The 16,016-nt window shown below is 35.5% G+C and overlaps 4 protein-coding genes across 9 annotated transcripts; 2 read left to right on the top strand and 2 right to left on the bottom strand.

The window, feature by feature from the left end:
- Window positions 1-44: 44 nt before the first annotated feature.
- LOC138939332 (TBC1 domain family member 31) lies at window positions 45-3,081 on the top strand. Of its 2 annotated transcripts, none has more exons than XM_070307016.1 (4): window positions 45-1,677; window positions 1,764-2,236; window positions 2,312-2,541; window positions 2,705-3,081. In XM_070307016.1, exons 1-4 carry the CDS (start codon window positions 280-282, stop codon window positions 2,989-2,991), a joined length of 2,388 nt encoding a protein of 795 aa, XP_070163117.1. In that variant the 5' UTR covers window positions 45-279; the 3' UTR covers window positions 2,992-3,081. The 2 variants fall into 2 exon arrangements, with proteins under 2 accessions (XP_070163117.1, XP_070163116.1); XM_070307015.1 differs by having other exon boundaries at window positions 2,702-3,081.
- A 108-nt stretch (window positions 3,082-3,189) lies between these two features.
- Aprt (adenine phosphoribosyltransferase) lies at window positions 3,190-4,451 on the bottom strand. Its single transcript, XM_070307160.1, has 4 exons — window positions 4,143-4,451; window positions 3,780-4,011; window positions 3,618-3,696; window positions 3,190-3,535 (listed from the first exon to the last, which is right to left on the bottom strand). The coding sequence occupies exons 1-4, from the start codon at window positions 4,223-4,225 to the stop codon at window positions 3,396-3,398; spliced, it is 534 nt and encodes a 177-aa protein (XP_070163261.1). The 5' UTR covers window positions 4,226-4,451; the 3' UTR covers window positions 3,190-3,395.
- Window positions 4,452-5,519: 1,068 nt separating this feature from the next.
- Window positions 5,520-15,030, bottom strand: Lrt (Leucine-rich tendon-specific protein). Its single transcript, XM_070307209.1, has 5 exons — window positions 14,469-15,030; window positions 9,078-9,363; window positions 7,850-8,164; window positions 7,152-7,484; window positions 5,520-6,983 (listed from the first exon to the last, which is right to left on the bottom strand). The coding sequence occupies exons 2-5, from the start codon at window positions 9,360-9,362 to the stop codon at window positions 5,556-5,558; spliced, it is 2,361 nt and encodes a 786-aa protein (XP_070163310.1). The 5' UTR covers window position 9,363; window positions 14,469-15,030; the 3' UTR covers window positions 5,520-5,555.
- Window positions 9,007-15,398, top strand: LOC138939429 (dynein regulatory complex protein 11). 5 transcript variants are annotated; one of them, XM_070307204.1, is made up of 10 exons: window positions 9,007-9,205; window positions 9,651-9,771; window positions 10,057-10,209; window positions 10,326-10,459; window positions 10,621-10,881; window positions 11,013-11,314; window positions 11,433-11,976; window positions 12,201-12,562; window positions 12,704-12,952; window positions 13,722-14,191. In XM_070307204.1, exons 2-10 carry the CDS (start codon window positions 9,761-9,763, stop codon window positions 14,124-14,126), a joined length of 2,421 nt encoding a protein of 806 aa, XP_070163305.1. In that variant the 5' UTR covers window positions 9,007-9,205; window positions 9,651-9,760; the 3' UTR covers window positions 14,127-14,191. The 5 variants fall into 5 exon arrangements, with proteins under 5 accessions (XP_070163305.1, XP_070163308.1, XP_070163309.1 ...); XM_070307207.1 differs by lacking the exon at window positions 9,007-9,205 and adding an exon at window positions 14,456-15,398 and having other exon boundaries at window positions 9,629-9,771; window positions 14,093-14,197; XM_070307208.1 differs by lacking the exons at window positions 9,007-9,205; window positions 13,722-14,191 and adding an exon at window positions 14,456-15,398 and having other exon boundaries at window positions 9,629-9,771.
- Window positions 15,399-16,016: the final 618 nt, after the last annotated feature.

The raw sequence follows: 16,016 nt of genomic DNA, 5'->3' as shown, positions 1-16,016 counted from the left end.
AGCTGACAAATGGTAATACATAATACAAATAACTGTCATCTGCTGTCATCAATTGACGTAACGCTATATAGTATTGTCAAATATTTCTCATAAAAAAACAATTATATCATGTGTGATTTTAATTATATTCTATCTGTCTGTCTATATCTCTATCCTTATTTATATTATTCTTTCATCTTGCATGATTAAAAAGAATAACATACGATGATGAAGCTTGAACGAACGAAAAATAATCTCTGAGGAAATTATATTTGCTCATATTTATAATTACATTCTTCTATGATGCATAGCGGCTGGAATAAGTTGATTAAAAGTAACGACAGTTACAGATATGAGCCTAGAGCCAATATCGAGAAACAACATTGTACAGCCAGATCCAGTTTCACACAAATATCCTTTGATTATGACGAGGAATGCTTGATAGTAATAGACACTAAAGGATATCTGCATTGTGTTGAATTGTCCGATGAAGTTCCATGTTACAAAGTTATCGGGAAAGTCGGACAATCCACGTTTCTGGCATTTAATTCTGTATGCAAAGGAGAAATATTGATAGGACTTAATACAGGTGATATAAAGATCTGGAAGCTTTATGCGGATGTTAATGACTTCTGTCTGTTATCTGGTCATAAATTAGCACCGTCGCATGTTTCCTTCTATAAGAACTACTGTCTAACCGAATCTCGGAACGAGGTAATAATATGGGACCTGCAATCTTATAACAGAGCTCATCAATTGAAAGTTGATGTAAAGAACGCTGTGATCAAGAAAGCTATCTTTTCGAACGCGGGTCACATTGTTTTGCTATATTTGAATGATACTATGCAAGCCTGGACATTTGGACAATTGCATAAAGACATTAAAATCGATACAAGCACATTCGGAATACGTTATATCAAAGATTTTATCTTCACGAAAGATGCAAGAGCTATGATAATGGCTGGAGCAGGAAACATATGCATTCTTAATACGTATGATTGGAGTTTGCTAAAGAAGATACATTTATTTAAAAATTTTATCGAGGCGAAACAATTATCGATTGTTCCATGCCCGTTGGATGGTGGAGCGAACAAAATCGTCGCATTTCTATCTTCGAAATGTACTCTTCAGTTTTGTGATATAAATACATCAAGTTTCCTTGATACACCTATTTCTGCTGATAGAATTAAAAAACTTGCGGTTTCATCCGGTGGTAGATATATAGCATACATAGATCAGGAAGGATGCTTAAATATAACGTATGCTGATAAAATAATTTCAAGAAAATGTTACCAAACCAAAAAAACGTTAGAGCCACGTAGAGAGCCACATAGACTATATGCACACAAAATAAGCGATCATTTGGAATGTGTTAAACAAAGTATGAAACGAGAATTGGATATAAAACGATTAACGTCTATTTTGAAAGAATTTGGGGAATTTCCAGATAAATATCGCATACTAATTTGGTCTACTATTCTAAAATTACCAGCCAACAAAAATGCATATATTGCCTTGGCAAGTAAAGTAACACGTGGTAAACTTACATCAAATACTTTGAAAGATCATCCCTTGGTAGACAGAAGCAAGGCGTCATTGTTAGCCATGATAATGGATTGCTTGTTACAATGGTGCCCACTGCTAATACAAAGTTCGTTTCTTCCCAACTTGGCTTTTCCATTTCTCGTGGTATTTCAGGTATCTTCTTTTATTCAATTTTGTGAATGTATCGATATTCCTTTTTTATCAAAAGATATATTAAGATATATTTGCTTTTGTTTCAGAAAGATCCTTTACTTACCTTTGAATTGATTTTAAGTATATTACTAAACTACTGCCAAAAGTGGTTTGAATATCATCCATTGCCACCATTGAACATTCTGGGAATTATTGAAAATATTCTTTTGGAAGCAGATTCTGCACTACTAAATTTCTTCTGTGAACATGGAGTCACAACTAGCGAATATGCGTGGCCGTTGCTACAGACTGCCATGAGCGAAGTATTATCAGGAGACGAGTGGCTGATTCTGTGGGACCATTTAATATGTTTTCAAAAACCCTCCCTCCTATTGATGTGTGTCGTTGCTTATAACATTTATTCGAGGGAAAATATAATTTCTTTAATAAAGTCGTGTTCTGGAGATATCAAAGCCTTTTACAGCTCTCAAAGTCACATTAGAGCCAAGGATCTGTTGAAGATCGCGAGAAGATTAGATCAAGAGATACCAGAACGAGTACATCCTAATCGTTATCTGAGGTATTATTGCAATAATATACAAAACAATAATCAGATATATGATGGTCATTAATACATATTTAAAATTTATTTCAGGGATAAATTGTTGCAATTAAATAATATTGGACCTTATCCCTCGTTTATAAAGAAAGATTATCCAAAATTTCTCACTGAGAATCTTAACATCGCAGATTTGAGGAAATTGAAAAGACAAGAACAACATTTGCAAGAGTGTAATTGTAAGATTGCAGAACTTGCCGAAAGAAAAAGATTATATGCAGAAACCAAAGCTTTTGCGAGACAAATTCACGAAACAAGATTAAATGGTATACAATCGAACTTCTGTATCTTTTTTGCTTTGATTTCCTATATCTTTTCAGCTCAATCTTGAACATATTTAATTTTAGTTTATGTAACGCACAATAAATTTAATTTATATAATTGTAAATATAGAAAGAAATCATTAATTGATTGCTTTCATTCCAGAAGTACAAAAATGCTTTCAAGAGCATATTAGTAATTTAGATTGGAATTGTGACAAATTTACACCAAATGCAAGAATAGGAAAATCCTATTTGTACAAAAATATTGATAATTTGCACTTGGAAAAGATACAAGAATGTAATAAATGCAAGATTACAGATGATAGACTCTCAAATTTAGAAGATAGTAAACCAAGGAATTACGAAAAATTGCAACAAGATGTAACAAAACTTGAATATGAAGTACAAAGTTTTTTAGGTTCACTGAGATCTCATAGATTAGAAGTCAGGTAGAACTAATTTTTTTATAATGCAAAAAAAGTTAATCTCTCTCACTAAATTTAGGTAAAATAAAATAATATCTTAATATAATCATTACAAAATATAAATAATATTACAATTTAATTGTATATATAAATATATATATTCTCGGAAATTATATATACAAATTTTACAAATAATTTTATCTTTTTTTATGTTTGCATCCTTTTTTATATTTCTATATAAAATATAAAAATTTTGTATATGCATATAAATATATAATAAGAAAATATGTTTTTTTAAATCTATTTTTCTAAAAGCAATGTGGCAAAAATGTACGAGTTATACATATTATTGCATTATTACGATTTTATGTTTGCATGCTAAATGTTTGTACTTATAAATATTATCCAAAAATACTATGCAAAAATCATCTATCAATCGTATTTTATGAAAGAATAAACAGGGACTTCAATTTTATCTCGGCCTTTTAATGATGTCAATTCCATTATCACTAAGCATTCAATTATATCAGCTCCTGTTGATTTTATTAATTGAACGGCAGCAGCCATGGTACCTTTAAATAAAATATATTTTATTCGTTTTTAATATTTATATATTCTGAATAACACAAAATTAAAAACTATTTCTCATTTCACCTCCAGTTGCCAGCAAATCATCAACAACAAGCACTCTGCTTCCCTTCTTAATAAACTCTGTTTGCAATTCAAATGTGTCCTGAAAAAATAAAAATTTATTTATATGCATTATATATGAAAAAAATTATTTTTAAACAATCAACATTGTGTTTTTGAACATACTTCACCATACTCTAATGTATATTTCTGTCGAGTGACCTTGCCTGGAAGTTTTCCTTTTTTTCTAATAGGCAAGAATGGTTTGCCCAATTCCATACAGATCATAGGACCAAATAGAAAACCACGTGAGTCTAGTCCTACAACTAAATCGATTTCAAGGAATAAAATGTGCTCCACGATTAAATCCTTCATTGCCCTTAATGCTGTGATATTGTGGAACACAGCAAATATGTCCCTGAAAATAAGTGATTTACATAATACAATAAATGTGAAACAAGAAAATTGACATCAAATTAATAATATATCAATCTCGATCTCGTAATCTTTCAAAAAAATTTTTTTTTTTTTTCTTTAAGATCGACTTACCGGAAAATGATTCCAGGCTCAGGGAAGTCGGGATAACTCTTTATAGCATTCTTCAATATTTGCAATTTATCATTTTTATCCATTGTGCTGTATTGTATATAATTGAACTATGTAAAAGTTGATGTCAAATCTTGTTAACTGTTTCGTACTAGATGATTTTCTTTCCCGTGAACAAATAAAATATATAAACAAACAATTGCTCTTTTATAATAAATTCACAGTAAAAAGACGGAATGTGTCGAAATAAAATAAATAATTGACAATGCTAAATATCGATTGTCCACTAAAATTTATTAACTATATATACCAAATTTAATATCAATTTGATAAGAGAGACTTATCTTATCAAATTCTTATCTATTTCTTATACTGGTATTTGTTAAATTTTTTAAAAATATAAGGTTATGGGAATGTGAGAGTGTAACAATTATATTATCGATAAAGTAAATAGTAAAAAAACCTTTTCCTGTTTGATCAACGAGATATGTTTTACCGACAATGTAGAGACTTACTTACCTACAGTAGTGCAGTAGATTTTTTTGGCCTTTTTCTAGTCAAGCTATAATAGAATATTTTTTTAAATTTACCGCGCAAAATTTTACGCACAACTTCATTGTTGTGTAATTGTAATGGCGATTGTACAATGTACGTACTTACCTCCAAGAAGGTAATATATACATATTTAATATAATATTTCTTTTTATATTTCTCTTATTAGGCAGAAAGATGAGAAAGATAATATATGTTCAAAACGCGAGATGTTAAACAAGAATTTATTTATACTCGTTTCTTTTATGTGAGATGCATCCGTACGTCTCTCGATATTTATTAGTAACGAAAACGAAATACTTGCTCTCTCTCTTTCTAGACATAGTAAAAAATATATATAGTAATTACATATAAAATATAATTATTACTTTACAACAATGCGCGTATTTTAAAAACCGATTAAAAATAAGACATATTTACAGCATATATTTAAAACACACAAACGGAATTAGTAAATATATATATATATATATTACAAAAAGGAGATAATCTTCCCTCTTTCAAAATCGCTCGCTTTCAAAAGATCTCGAAGCTACGTGTAACGTATTTTCAACCCTCCTCTCGCCCTCTCCTATTTTAATATAAAAATATTAAGATGTAAAATCTATTATAGAAATAATTCGTTATATCTATGAGATTTTTAGATAGATATGTAGATTGAGAAATATTTATAATCTATAGAACAGATATTACTTTTTATAAAACATTCCTATATAGATTGACTCACATACATTAAAACCTATCGTACATATATATATATATATATATATATATATATATATATATATATTTGAATTTTTAAATTCTAAATTTCAAATTCTATATAAACAATGTTGTAGATTCATCATCAGTATCTGACCGACGCTAAACTTTTGTTGTGGCCAAAAGCTTGATATAATGCGCCTTGTGGGTGATCTCGAATTCCTGAGCCGGTAGAAAGCACTGCGCCGGGATCCTAGGATGCCGTAGCCGTTTAACAAGACTCCGACCAAGCATAACGAGGGCAATGAGGAAGACGCCGGTTACGGCAACTACGGCCATTGCAACGAACACTTCTGCGTTTTGTCTGCTGTAGCTCTGCTCAACTACCTCGACGCAACGAAATCTTTCACGATCGTCTACCAGGTTGCCGGACGACATGACGAGATTCACGTCAGTGAGTTCGTCCAGACTGGCGCATACCCTGTAGTAACCTGGCCACGACACCTCCACGTCAGTGACGAACGTGATACTGCAATTGAGCCTTTGCCGATGAATTGCGGAAATTTCGTCGAACACGACGAGGGACAGTTGACAGGCCGATGCGAGGGTCATCTCCTTCGGTTTGGAAAGAACTACATCTACGTGCAAATAACCCTCGGATATGTTCACGTGGACATCGGTGATTCGAGGATGGGAGCCAAGAGACGACTGCGTCGAAGGACGATTCCCTTCGCTCGGCGATTGCTCTTCCATCGGTATCTTCCGCCGCTTCAGAGTTTCCTCCAAGACGATGACATCGCTACAGTCGAGACCAAGCGACATGTCGTCGTAGGCAGTGGGTATCAGTAGGACTACACAGTAACGGTATTTATGACCTAATTGTAGATGCACAGAAGCCGGTATAGTGACCGGTAGAGTGCAGGGATCTCGCATCATCCGGGAGTCGCAATGCAACGGGCTAGATTCCGTTCGGACCTCGCTGTCGTCGATTGTTTCATAAATAATGAGCGAGTCGCAAGTATAATGTTCGTTACATTGCTCCATATGCCACAATAAATTGATACCGGTCGATTCGTCGTAACGGAACTCTTTAAGACTTAGCTGCATTTTCGCCAGGGGCGGTTGAGTCATCATGGACGGCGTAGGTTCACCGCAGAGCAGACTGCCCGGCGGTACTTGCGTCAGGACGCCGTTTTCCAAAGCGGGCGGTGTCGCGCACACCGCCGACGATTTGTCTTCCTCTAACAAGCTAGAGTTTGTCAGCCAATTGGCAAATTCCAGTAGAGTACAGTCGCAATTCAACGGATTGTCGGCAAGTGAGAGTCGCTTAAGACGCAGCTTCGACGTCGGTACGTCGCTCGCTACGATTGTAATCTCGTTGTCGTCCAGTCGTAAGTCCTGCAGACTCTTCAGCGGCACCACTAGATCTGCCGTCAACGCTCGTAAAAAGTTATGTGTTAAATCCAAGGTGGTTAGCTTCTCTAAATGCGCTAGAGAGGCACTGGACACGGCGACGATGCGATTATTCGCCAGATCTAATCGCGTCAGAGTTGACAAGTACTTAAACGAGTGATCTTCCAACACGTCGATCTGCAAATTAAGAATAATTAGCTTAAATTTATACAAAATAATTTCTTAATAATTTTTTTTTCTAGAGTATCAAGCAAAATTTTTAAATTTAATTTCTTTAAATAAATTTTTGTTTATACTATTTCAAGTAAAATTTAATTTGCATTAAGCTTTTAAGTCAACACTTGCCTGATTGTGACTCAGGCTCAAATAAGTGAGATTCCTGAGACCCATGAGAGCTCCCTGCTGAACGTTGACAAGACCGTTCTCCGACACGGTAAGGAAGTGCAGTCTAGGCATTTGTGGCAACAGATTGGGACTCATTGGGCCTAGCAGTAAATTACTCGATAAATCCAATTCCTCCAAGCGCTTCAGACCTCTGAGCGCGGATAATGCAGAAACGCTTAGACGATTTCCGCGCATTCTCAGCGAACGTAACACTGGCAATGCTAAGAAAACCTGCGGCGATAATTGTGACAGCAAGTTGTCGCACAAATCCAAATAAGTCAGACTTGACAGTCCCTAAAACCGTAAGAATGTTTTGTTACTCTTTTATAAAACAATTTTTTCAAAATTATTTTCTACATAAAGTCATTTATCGTTTATATCATATATATTTTATATTATTTATAATAATTATTTTATTATTGTCATTTACTATTTTTCTTATTCATATTTTTTAAATATCTGAATTATTTCTTTTTTCTTTATTGAAATTCGGAAATGTCTTGTATTTTTTAAATGTAACACAATAAAATTAAATTACGTCTCAATAACGATTTCTATTAATATTGCTTTTATTAAAGTTTCCATTATTTTTGATGATTTTTATTTTATTTTTTTTAAATGGAGCACTATACGCAAATCGCTAATTAATTTAATCGTACTTTGAACGAGTCCGCTTCTAACGTCTTCAACTTGTTATGAGACAGATCCAATCGATCTAAACCGACTAGATGCGACAGCGCTGTCGTGGGCACTGAATCCAGAAGATTGTTGGGCAATCCAAGCGCCTGTAACGGCCGTGCCAATGCTGTGAATGCGTTCTCGTGGACGCGTCTTAATTCGCCGGTAGAGACGACCAGTCCGTGAAGCGCGACGTCCTCGAAGAAGCGTGCCGGCAACACGGAGATCCCTGTCACGGTCACATCCAGCAGCGATATCGTGTCCGGTCGGTTACGTTTCAAATGCTCGCTGATGATCTAAAAAAATAAAAAACAACAGTAGAGATAATAAGAACAATCTCTTCATCCTTTCTTATCTCTCTCTATATTTGCATTTATCTCAAAATTTACATACTATTAATTGATTTTCTGTAACGGTTTTTAATCTAAAAAAATATATTATCAATTATTTTTGAAAGATAAAGATTTACAAATTATGTATACTAATTGTATATAATATCAAATTAAATCAATATATAATCTGCTTAGCTATTGCCGCGTTTTTTTAAATTCTAAATACTTTTAATAGATTCGCAAAAAGAAAGTTGCTGCGAGTGCAAGCGATATTTGTTGCAATGTCGTCAAACATAATTGATAACGGGATACATGCGCGGCGGAAAACAGCGAATGTACGCAAAGCAAGAGAGATAGACCAATCGAGAAGAGAGATGAGAATGAGAGGAAAAGAGAAGTGAGCACAATGGACTCTCTTGAATAATATATGTATACGACTTGTATTTCATTGGCAGTCTATACCACCCACGTTCTTCTTGACCGTTGCTTAAAAAGTAACGACCTCGATTGAGCCGTGAAGCGTAACATCAGAGATTGAGCTTATATCTTATTCCGCAGTGTCTTTCGAAATTTTCCTCGATGGAAAAATTAATTTCACACATAACTTTAATTTGAGAATTAAATATTAACAAATTATTGTTCAAGTTAAGAATTTTCATGCAATTTTTATAATTAAAGATCTAAATATTCATAAAATTTTCGAAAACGTTTAATTCTCTACTTGCAATATAAGAGATCGTCCTTTAATTTTTAACTTGAGTAGCTAAATTTTAAAAAATTTGAATACAAATTAAAATAATTTTCTTTATCTTTTAATCTCTTTAAATTAATATTGTCTTATTCAATAACATTAATTAATTTTATCATGCGGAATTACCTGCAACGCCGTTCTATCGCCGGTACATCTAAGTGTATGCGGAAAATCGCAGGAACACTCCACGCCCGCTTTTGTGATATTTGGACACTCCCAAGCCGCATCGAAGGGAAAAGATGATGAGGATGAAGGTGATGCATTTTCCTCGGTAGCGATTGTCGTTATTCTGAATGTACTCGTCAACGAAGGCGTCTCCGTCGTCGTCGTGGCATTGTTCTCCGTCACATCGAGACATGACGCCGTCATTATCAATGTTAAAACGAGCAGGTTTCGAAATGGCTTCGGCATCCTGGAAAAGAGCATGTTTAATAAATATGTATTGTATTTGCAACTCTTTATCGTATAAAAGATATTTTCCACGATGTGACAAATAATATTGTTGTAAAGTATAATAAGATTTCGATTTTGTTTCCGGCTGACACGCGCAAATTCATTCTTAAACGCCAATCGCTGATAACCACATTTTGAATTGACAAATTTGAAATTGCGAGTATAAAACTACAAATTCCTATTATTATTTTATACCCGTTTAAAAACATACATCTAATTCCGGGATGTCCCACGTTTATTATACAGAATTATGGCTTGTCACGAGGAGCGATTTAGAAAAGCTGTTGGAGCTCGAACGAAAGTTGCAACAAGATACACCACAAAAGTACAAAGCGGCTTTAAATTCTGCTTTAACTATGTATTTAAAGTACGTGCTCAAAAATATATTGATTTTATGAAAATATCACATCCAGTTGTAATAAAAATTTGAAATATTGTAATATTACATAATGTAATATCAATAATTTCTCATTTTTACTATAAATTGTATATATTTTCTATTATATTTAATTAAACATTAAATATTACTAATATTTAATATTTAATTAAATATTACAAATATAAATTAAATATTTATAATATAAATTAAATATTTATAATATAAATATTACTAATATAGATTATATTTATTAATATAAATTAATATATATAGATATCGTAATATAGTAAGAAGACTCATCATGTGTTATGATCAAATGGTGCACACGCAAAAACGGGAGTTAATCAAGCAAATATTAGACTGTGCTATTGGGCGGATGCTAGAATATAAAAAGGAGATCGTCAAAATGGATCTTAGAGATTATCAGTACGCTCTTTTTCTTTGCTTATTGAAATGTCTAATTTAAAAAATTGTTTTTCGCTATCTAAAAAAGAAAAAGTTAAATATCTTCACACTACGATTTAAAAATATTTATCATGCAGATGGCCCGACGATATCTTAAATCGTATGAAATTCACGCCGGATGATATCGAGCTACTTGCATCAGTATCAGGCCGGGAACGCCTCGAGGAACGCAGGAAGTTTATTCAGGAGTTGGTGGAGAGTGTTTACAAAGGTGCGCAAAATCATTTCAATTAATAAGAAGATCGTATTAAAAAGCCAACACAAATAATAAAATAATTAAATGAAATTAATTAAATTTAAAATGGAAATTTTGTAATAATATTCTAATTGCTATTTAAAAATAAATATATCTTTTATTTGATAATTATTCAGTACCACCAATGAAAGAACGCAGTCTCTCGCAATTACATATTGAAAGTATGACCGAACCGGGGGAGGAGGAAACATTAAAGACGCGTGGGTCGCGTAGAAGAATGCGCGCCGTTCCCTCAAAGGTGGAAGTAATTCGCGAATCGCCCGAAGAAAAAGCCGCTCGAGAAGCAAAGCTCGCTGCCGAAAAAGCCATGCACAGAGCGATATCGCTGATACAGAGTCACGAGAGGGCCAGGAAAGGACGCTGCACCGGAGCAGACGGTATATTTAGACGAAAAAAAAATTAGATAATAAGATTTCTCAAGCAGAATAATTTTGAAAGAGAAAAACTTTGTTATCTAAATATTATCTATCGGTTCTCCTTATGCAAAATTACTAATGCTGTTTCGTAGTGAAACGTATATACGATTACAATAAGAAAGTAGCGTTCGGAGAGATAGTACCAAGAAAAATAGATCGCTCCAAGTACGTCAAGTCAGCGATAATTATACAATGCGCGTGGCGACAGTACGCTGCGAGGAAAGCCACGAAAAAACGGATCGCGCGTCTCGAGGAAGCTTTGGATATGACAATACCGAGCTGGCAATGTCACAAAACTATCGCAAAAAACGAGGAGAATTTTCAGCGACGACGTGCTCTAATGCCCGTATTCGAAGCACATACTAAAAAAACGATAAGCGATGAACGTACGAGGGTAAATTTTGATAGATTTTCCGAGAATAAAATTTCTAATCAAAAAATTAAAAGTAAAAAAAAAATAAATTTAAAAAAGGAAGAAAATAAAAATAATTTTAAACAATTTTTTTCGAAAGCTGCTGAGAATTAGAGGCCCCGGACTGATGGAGGATATTACCGACGAGATTTGTGAGTGGTTCGTCATCTGGTACGACACGTTAGGACAATATGATGTATTTCCGGCAGCAAATCTCGGCGGTAGCGTGTTGATCGCGACCGGGCAAACCACAACGCCGCAGGAATATTTAATGGAAATTTTGGAAAAGAAAAAAAAAGGCAAAGCAAAGCGTCGAAGGATCGAACAAATAATGCCAGCAGTCAAAGCTGAACCTGTCAAGAAAGCTCCCGGCTGGAAGATGCCGCAAACAAATGCTCTATCTTGTTTGGAGGAAGCAAACGATGATTTTATTCGAAACTGGAGCCTTCGCGACGAAAGTGACAATCCGGAGCAGGAAGAGTATTTGGATTTGATTACTGAGAAACTTTGCTACGAGTTGCAGCTTGAAATGAGGGTGATTGTGGATGAACTGATGAAAGCCGAGTTAGAATTGCTAAATAAAGCGCTACTGAAGGATCGCGAGCGTGATAAAAAGGAACGCGCTAAACCAGGAAAGGACAAAGGTAATCAATAGAGAGAATTAATAATCAAAAATCATTCGCATTCATTATCATCTGACATTTCTGATTGAATTCTATCTCTCTCTCATAGTTATTTCATAATAGAAGTTCTGAAGAATTTTCCAAGTAATCAGTCATAGCTATTACTTTTAACAAATTTTAACATGTAACTAGTTTTTAAATTTGCCTAGATATTAAAAATAAAATTTAGGTATTAATTATTATAGCTGATATAAAAAAGAACAGTGACAAAGTCCAAATACAGAAGAAAAAGAAAGATATTTTGGAAGATGTGCCCGTCGAAGATCTTTTCAACGAACTGTTGCAAGCCAAGATTATTAGAAATTATCACATCGTTTTTTTGCGCGATTGGCTCGGCGATCTTTCCTATCAAAATTATGAAGCGCGTCGTGAATTCCGGAATTATAAAGAACGGCTCGGAGAGATTAAGCAGCTCGTTTTGGAATATTGCGTGTTGCCCTTAATGTCCAAGGAGACGCATCGCATCGCACCGCTCGTACGTTCCGTATGTATCTATGGATTATCAGAAGCCGGAAAGACTTTGCTCGCCAATGCTATTTGCTCAGAGGTAGAGTTCTCTAATCTTTCTTTGTGATTAACTGTAATGAAGGAGAAAGCGTTAATATGATATAAATACGAGATAATTTTCTTCAATTATGTAACATCACGAATTAAAAGAGAGCACATTTCTAATTGAGCTCTTTTCTAGGTCGGCGCATTACTCTTCGATGTATCGGCACCCGTCTTGATTGATAAATACATGGGCAAAGAAAATCAACAGAGGCTCATAGATATGATCTCCAAAGTGGCCCGTGTTTACGCACCTTCCATTATTTTTCTCGATGCTGGCGAAAAACCTTGGCTAAAGGAAGTTCCGCCGGCAGAACAGCATCTTCGACCCAAGCGATTCGCAAAATATTTTGTCAAATTAGTGAAAGGCATCAAACCGGGCGATCAGGTAAATAATTAGACAAATTCAATTCGATTTGTATTATGATATTTCAAGATTCTTAGATATCAGAAATGCATTTCGTATCGTGAGAACTCTCGGAATGGCACTCCTAAATTGTAGAGGGCTGCTATCGAGCAGCGCCTACTTTATAAAATTCTTGTTATTCCCGTTTGAGATTTTTCTTCAATATGAATGAATCGCCGCCGCCTCGTCAAGTCCACACACATAACCAGCTTGGTTTCTCTTTCTCTTTTTCCTACATCATTCGGACCTCTCGTCTCGATCGCTCGAGGTTGCTCATCAATGAAACACCTCCTACTGATGTATATATAGTAGTATCGCTGTATGGAAACGTAGGTGGCGGGCGAGCTAACGTAGGATTAGAGGATAGAGTGTTGGAGGTTCCGAACAGATACTGTTATTCACTTGCGTAAATATTATAAAAGACGGATTGATATTTTTATTTGAAAAGTCTGTTCTTCTGTTATTTTATTTCGATTTTAATTCAGATTTCTATAAAAATTAAAATTTAAATCAAGATTTATTTTTGTATAGCAACCAATATGAGAAGAAAGGGTCAAACAGTAATAATATACTTTTGGTTGTGATAAATAAGATAATATAAGATAATATAATTGTCTGTGATACACAAAATTAAGAAGGAATATTTGGAGGAGTATTCACACATACATATATACACATACAGAGCACATATGTATAGAACTAAATTTCTGCTCAATTTTTCTTATTAGAATATTACGAATTCATTTAATAGATACTGTTTCTCTCATTGTCTGAAGAGCCGCAAAAGGCGACAGCAGCCTTCATAAAAGTGCACGACAAATTTATAAGAGTGCCCACTACTGATTACAATACGCTATATATGTACTACAAGAATCTGCTAATGAAATATCACGGCGTCGATCGCAATATCGACGTCTCCTGCTTGGCCAAAATGTCCATCGGGATTCCTCTGGACTTTATCCGGCAAGCCGTAGACAAGGTGCTATCGCTGCGACGAAGAATCACCTTCAAGTTCAATCCGTTAAAACCGATCGAGATCATGAACGAAATATTAACGTACCGACATCCTACGGAGATGGTAGAGGCGTTAGACGTATTTGAAAAACGCACTCCACTTGCCAGAGCTTTGCAAGCGAAGAAGAAAATCCACGATTGAAAATGAGCCAAAAAATGAGAAACAACGTGCCACGGAATCAAAATCCGTTTGATGCAAAAATGTGTTTACACGTAATAAAAATCTCTGTTGAATATTTTATGTCGAGCTGACGCAATTTGACGCATAGCTCATAAAGATACGAATCTAAAATATTTCTATCTATTGTAATTGCGTATTTTAATATTTGTATTACTAAATATTAATTTGAAATATTAAAAGAGCGCGTCTGTAAACAAAAAAAGATAAAAATATTTTATTTAAATGTTAAATTATATATATATGTTGCATATAAGAAAGATAATGCATGTGACACTATAATATGATTACAGTACTGGTATGTACCTATAACGTGCGATGTGCGTCAGTCTCGAGCAACCCCTGCACCCTGTTCCCACACCTGACCTCGGTCTCAGAGCGCAGGAGGAATCCAGTAGCACCCACGCCAGTCAAGTGCCTGCGAGTACATCATGTGATCCGTTCTATATCGACGAAGAGTAGTCTTCAGAAGTTGGGATATTTCCTGGTATCGCGATCTTTCTTCGAGTTTTATTTTATATTATCTTATTATATCAAGCTTGACGTGGGATGTCAAAGGTCGAAAGCTCGGTTCTAATATCGCTACTCGATATTATTTCTTGCGGTATCGCCGCATAATTGTGACACGCGAAATCGATTCCGTATCGAGGAATCTCCGCGGCAAAGATTGGCGATTTCAACACCCGATGACGATGATCACCGATGAAGTTTGATTACAGAGATCTACACCGTCGCGCGCGTCAATCATTGGACGCGGATGATCGCACGGAAAACGGACATCGCGTCTTCCAAAGGGTCGCGCGGTGACATGAATGCCTGGATAACACCAGGATGATCGCATGGACGGTGGTCGCACAATATGCGTGTTGCGAGGTACTGTGCGCCGAGAGCATGCTCGGTGACCGCTTCCAGAGAAAACGTCGCCTCCATCGTCGTGTCCATACAGTGGGGACTCCCCCGGACTCCGTCCGTCCGTCTCTCTGTGTGTCTCTCGGTTTCCACATAGCATAGCCATGTATGGAACACGGGACGACGTTCTCTCTCCCGGTCCTTACGCCCACTTGCCGTAGCCGCGCTCTCCGTCGAACTGGAGCAGGTATCGTCGCGATTGACAACGATGATGAGAAGAACAATGTCGCCTACGAAGAAAAACTCTTAAAAATATCATGCCGATTAGTGATGCTTGTTCTAATCCACAAAAAGAAACTTCGTCAAGCGATTTAAAAACATCGATGATTTTAATCGAAGAAGGTATAATTTAAAAATTTTTACTTTTTTTTAGTTCATTAATACAAACACAGTTTCTTTTCTCTCTCTTTCTCTAATGAGGCGAAGGGATATTTAAATAGCTAGACATTCCACATTTTCTCCTTGCATATAAAAACTTTATTTATTGATCCGTCCACGATATGAAAAGTAGCAGCGAACAATCTTCGTACGTGCGTGTTGTTTTCGTATGCATGAGAATTTGGGAGAAGATCGGTCGAAGAGCAAACGAGAAGAGAGAGAGAGAGAGAGAGAGAGAGAGAGAGAGAGAGAGAGAGAGAGAGAGAGAGAGAGAGAAAGAGTGGGTGGAGTAATAGAGGGGCACCCGAAGGTCTTTGGGATCCTCGTGAAATGCTTTTTGATACTGGAAATCGGTTCGTCGTCGTCGTTACGAAATCACGTAAAACCGGGCCTCTACGCCCACGCTGTAGCGAGAGAGACTGGCGTAAAGAGTTGCGGTGAAAGAAAGTCCGACTTCTTTAATAAGCTTGAAGTGTTTATAACATGCCACGCCAGAACGATGTTGGATCTAAAAATTAAAAAAAAGAAAAACTGCATATATATAAATATTGGACGTCGTAAATAAAA

This window comes from Polyergus mexicanus, unplaced genomic scaffold, assembly GCF_030449975.1.
Source record: "Polyergus mexicanus isolate NDT 795.1 unplaced genomic scaffold, iyPolMexi1.0 SCAF_14, whole genome shotgun sequence".
In the NCBI taxonomy this organism is placed as follows: Eukaryota; Metazoa; Arthropoda; class Insecta; order Hymenoptera; family Formicidae; genus Polyergus; species Polyergus mexicanus.
The sequence above is the reverse complement of the archived record's forward strand: the minus strand, read 5'-3'. Positions and strand labels throughout refer to the sequence as shown.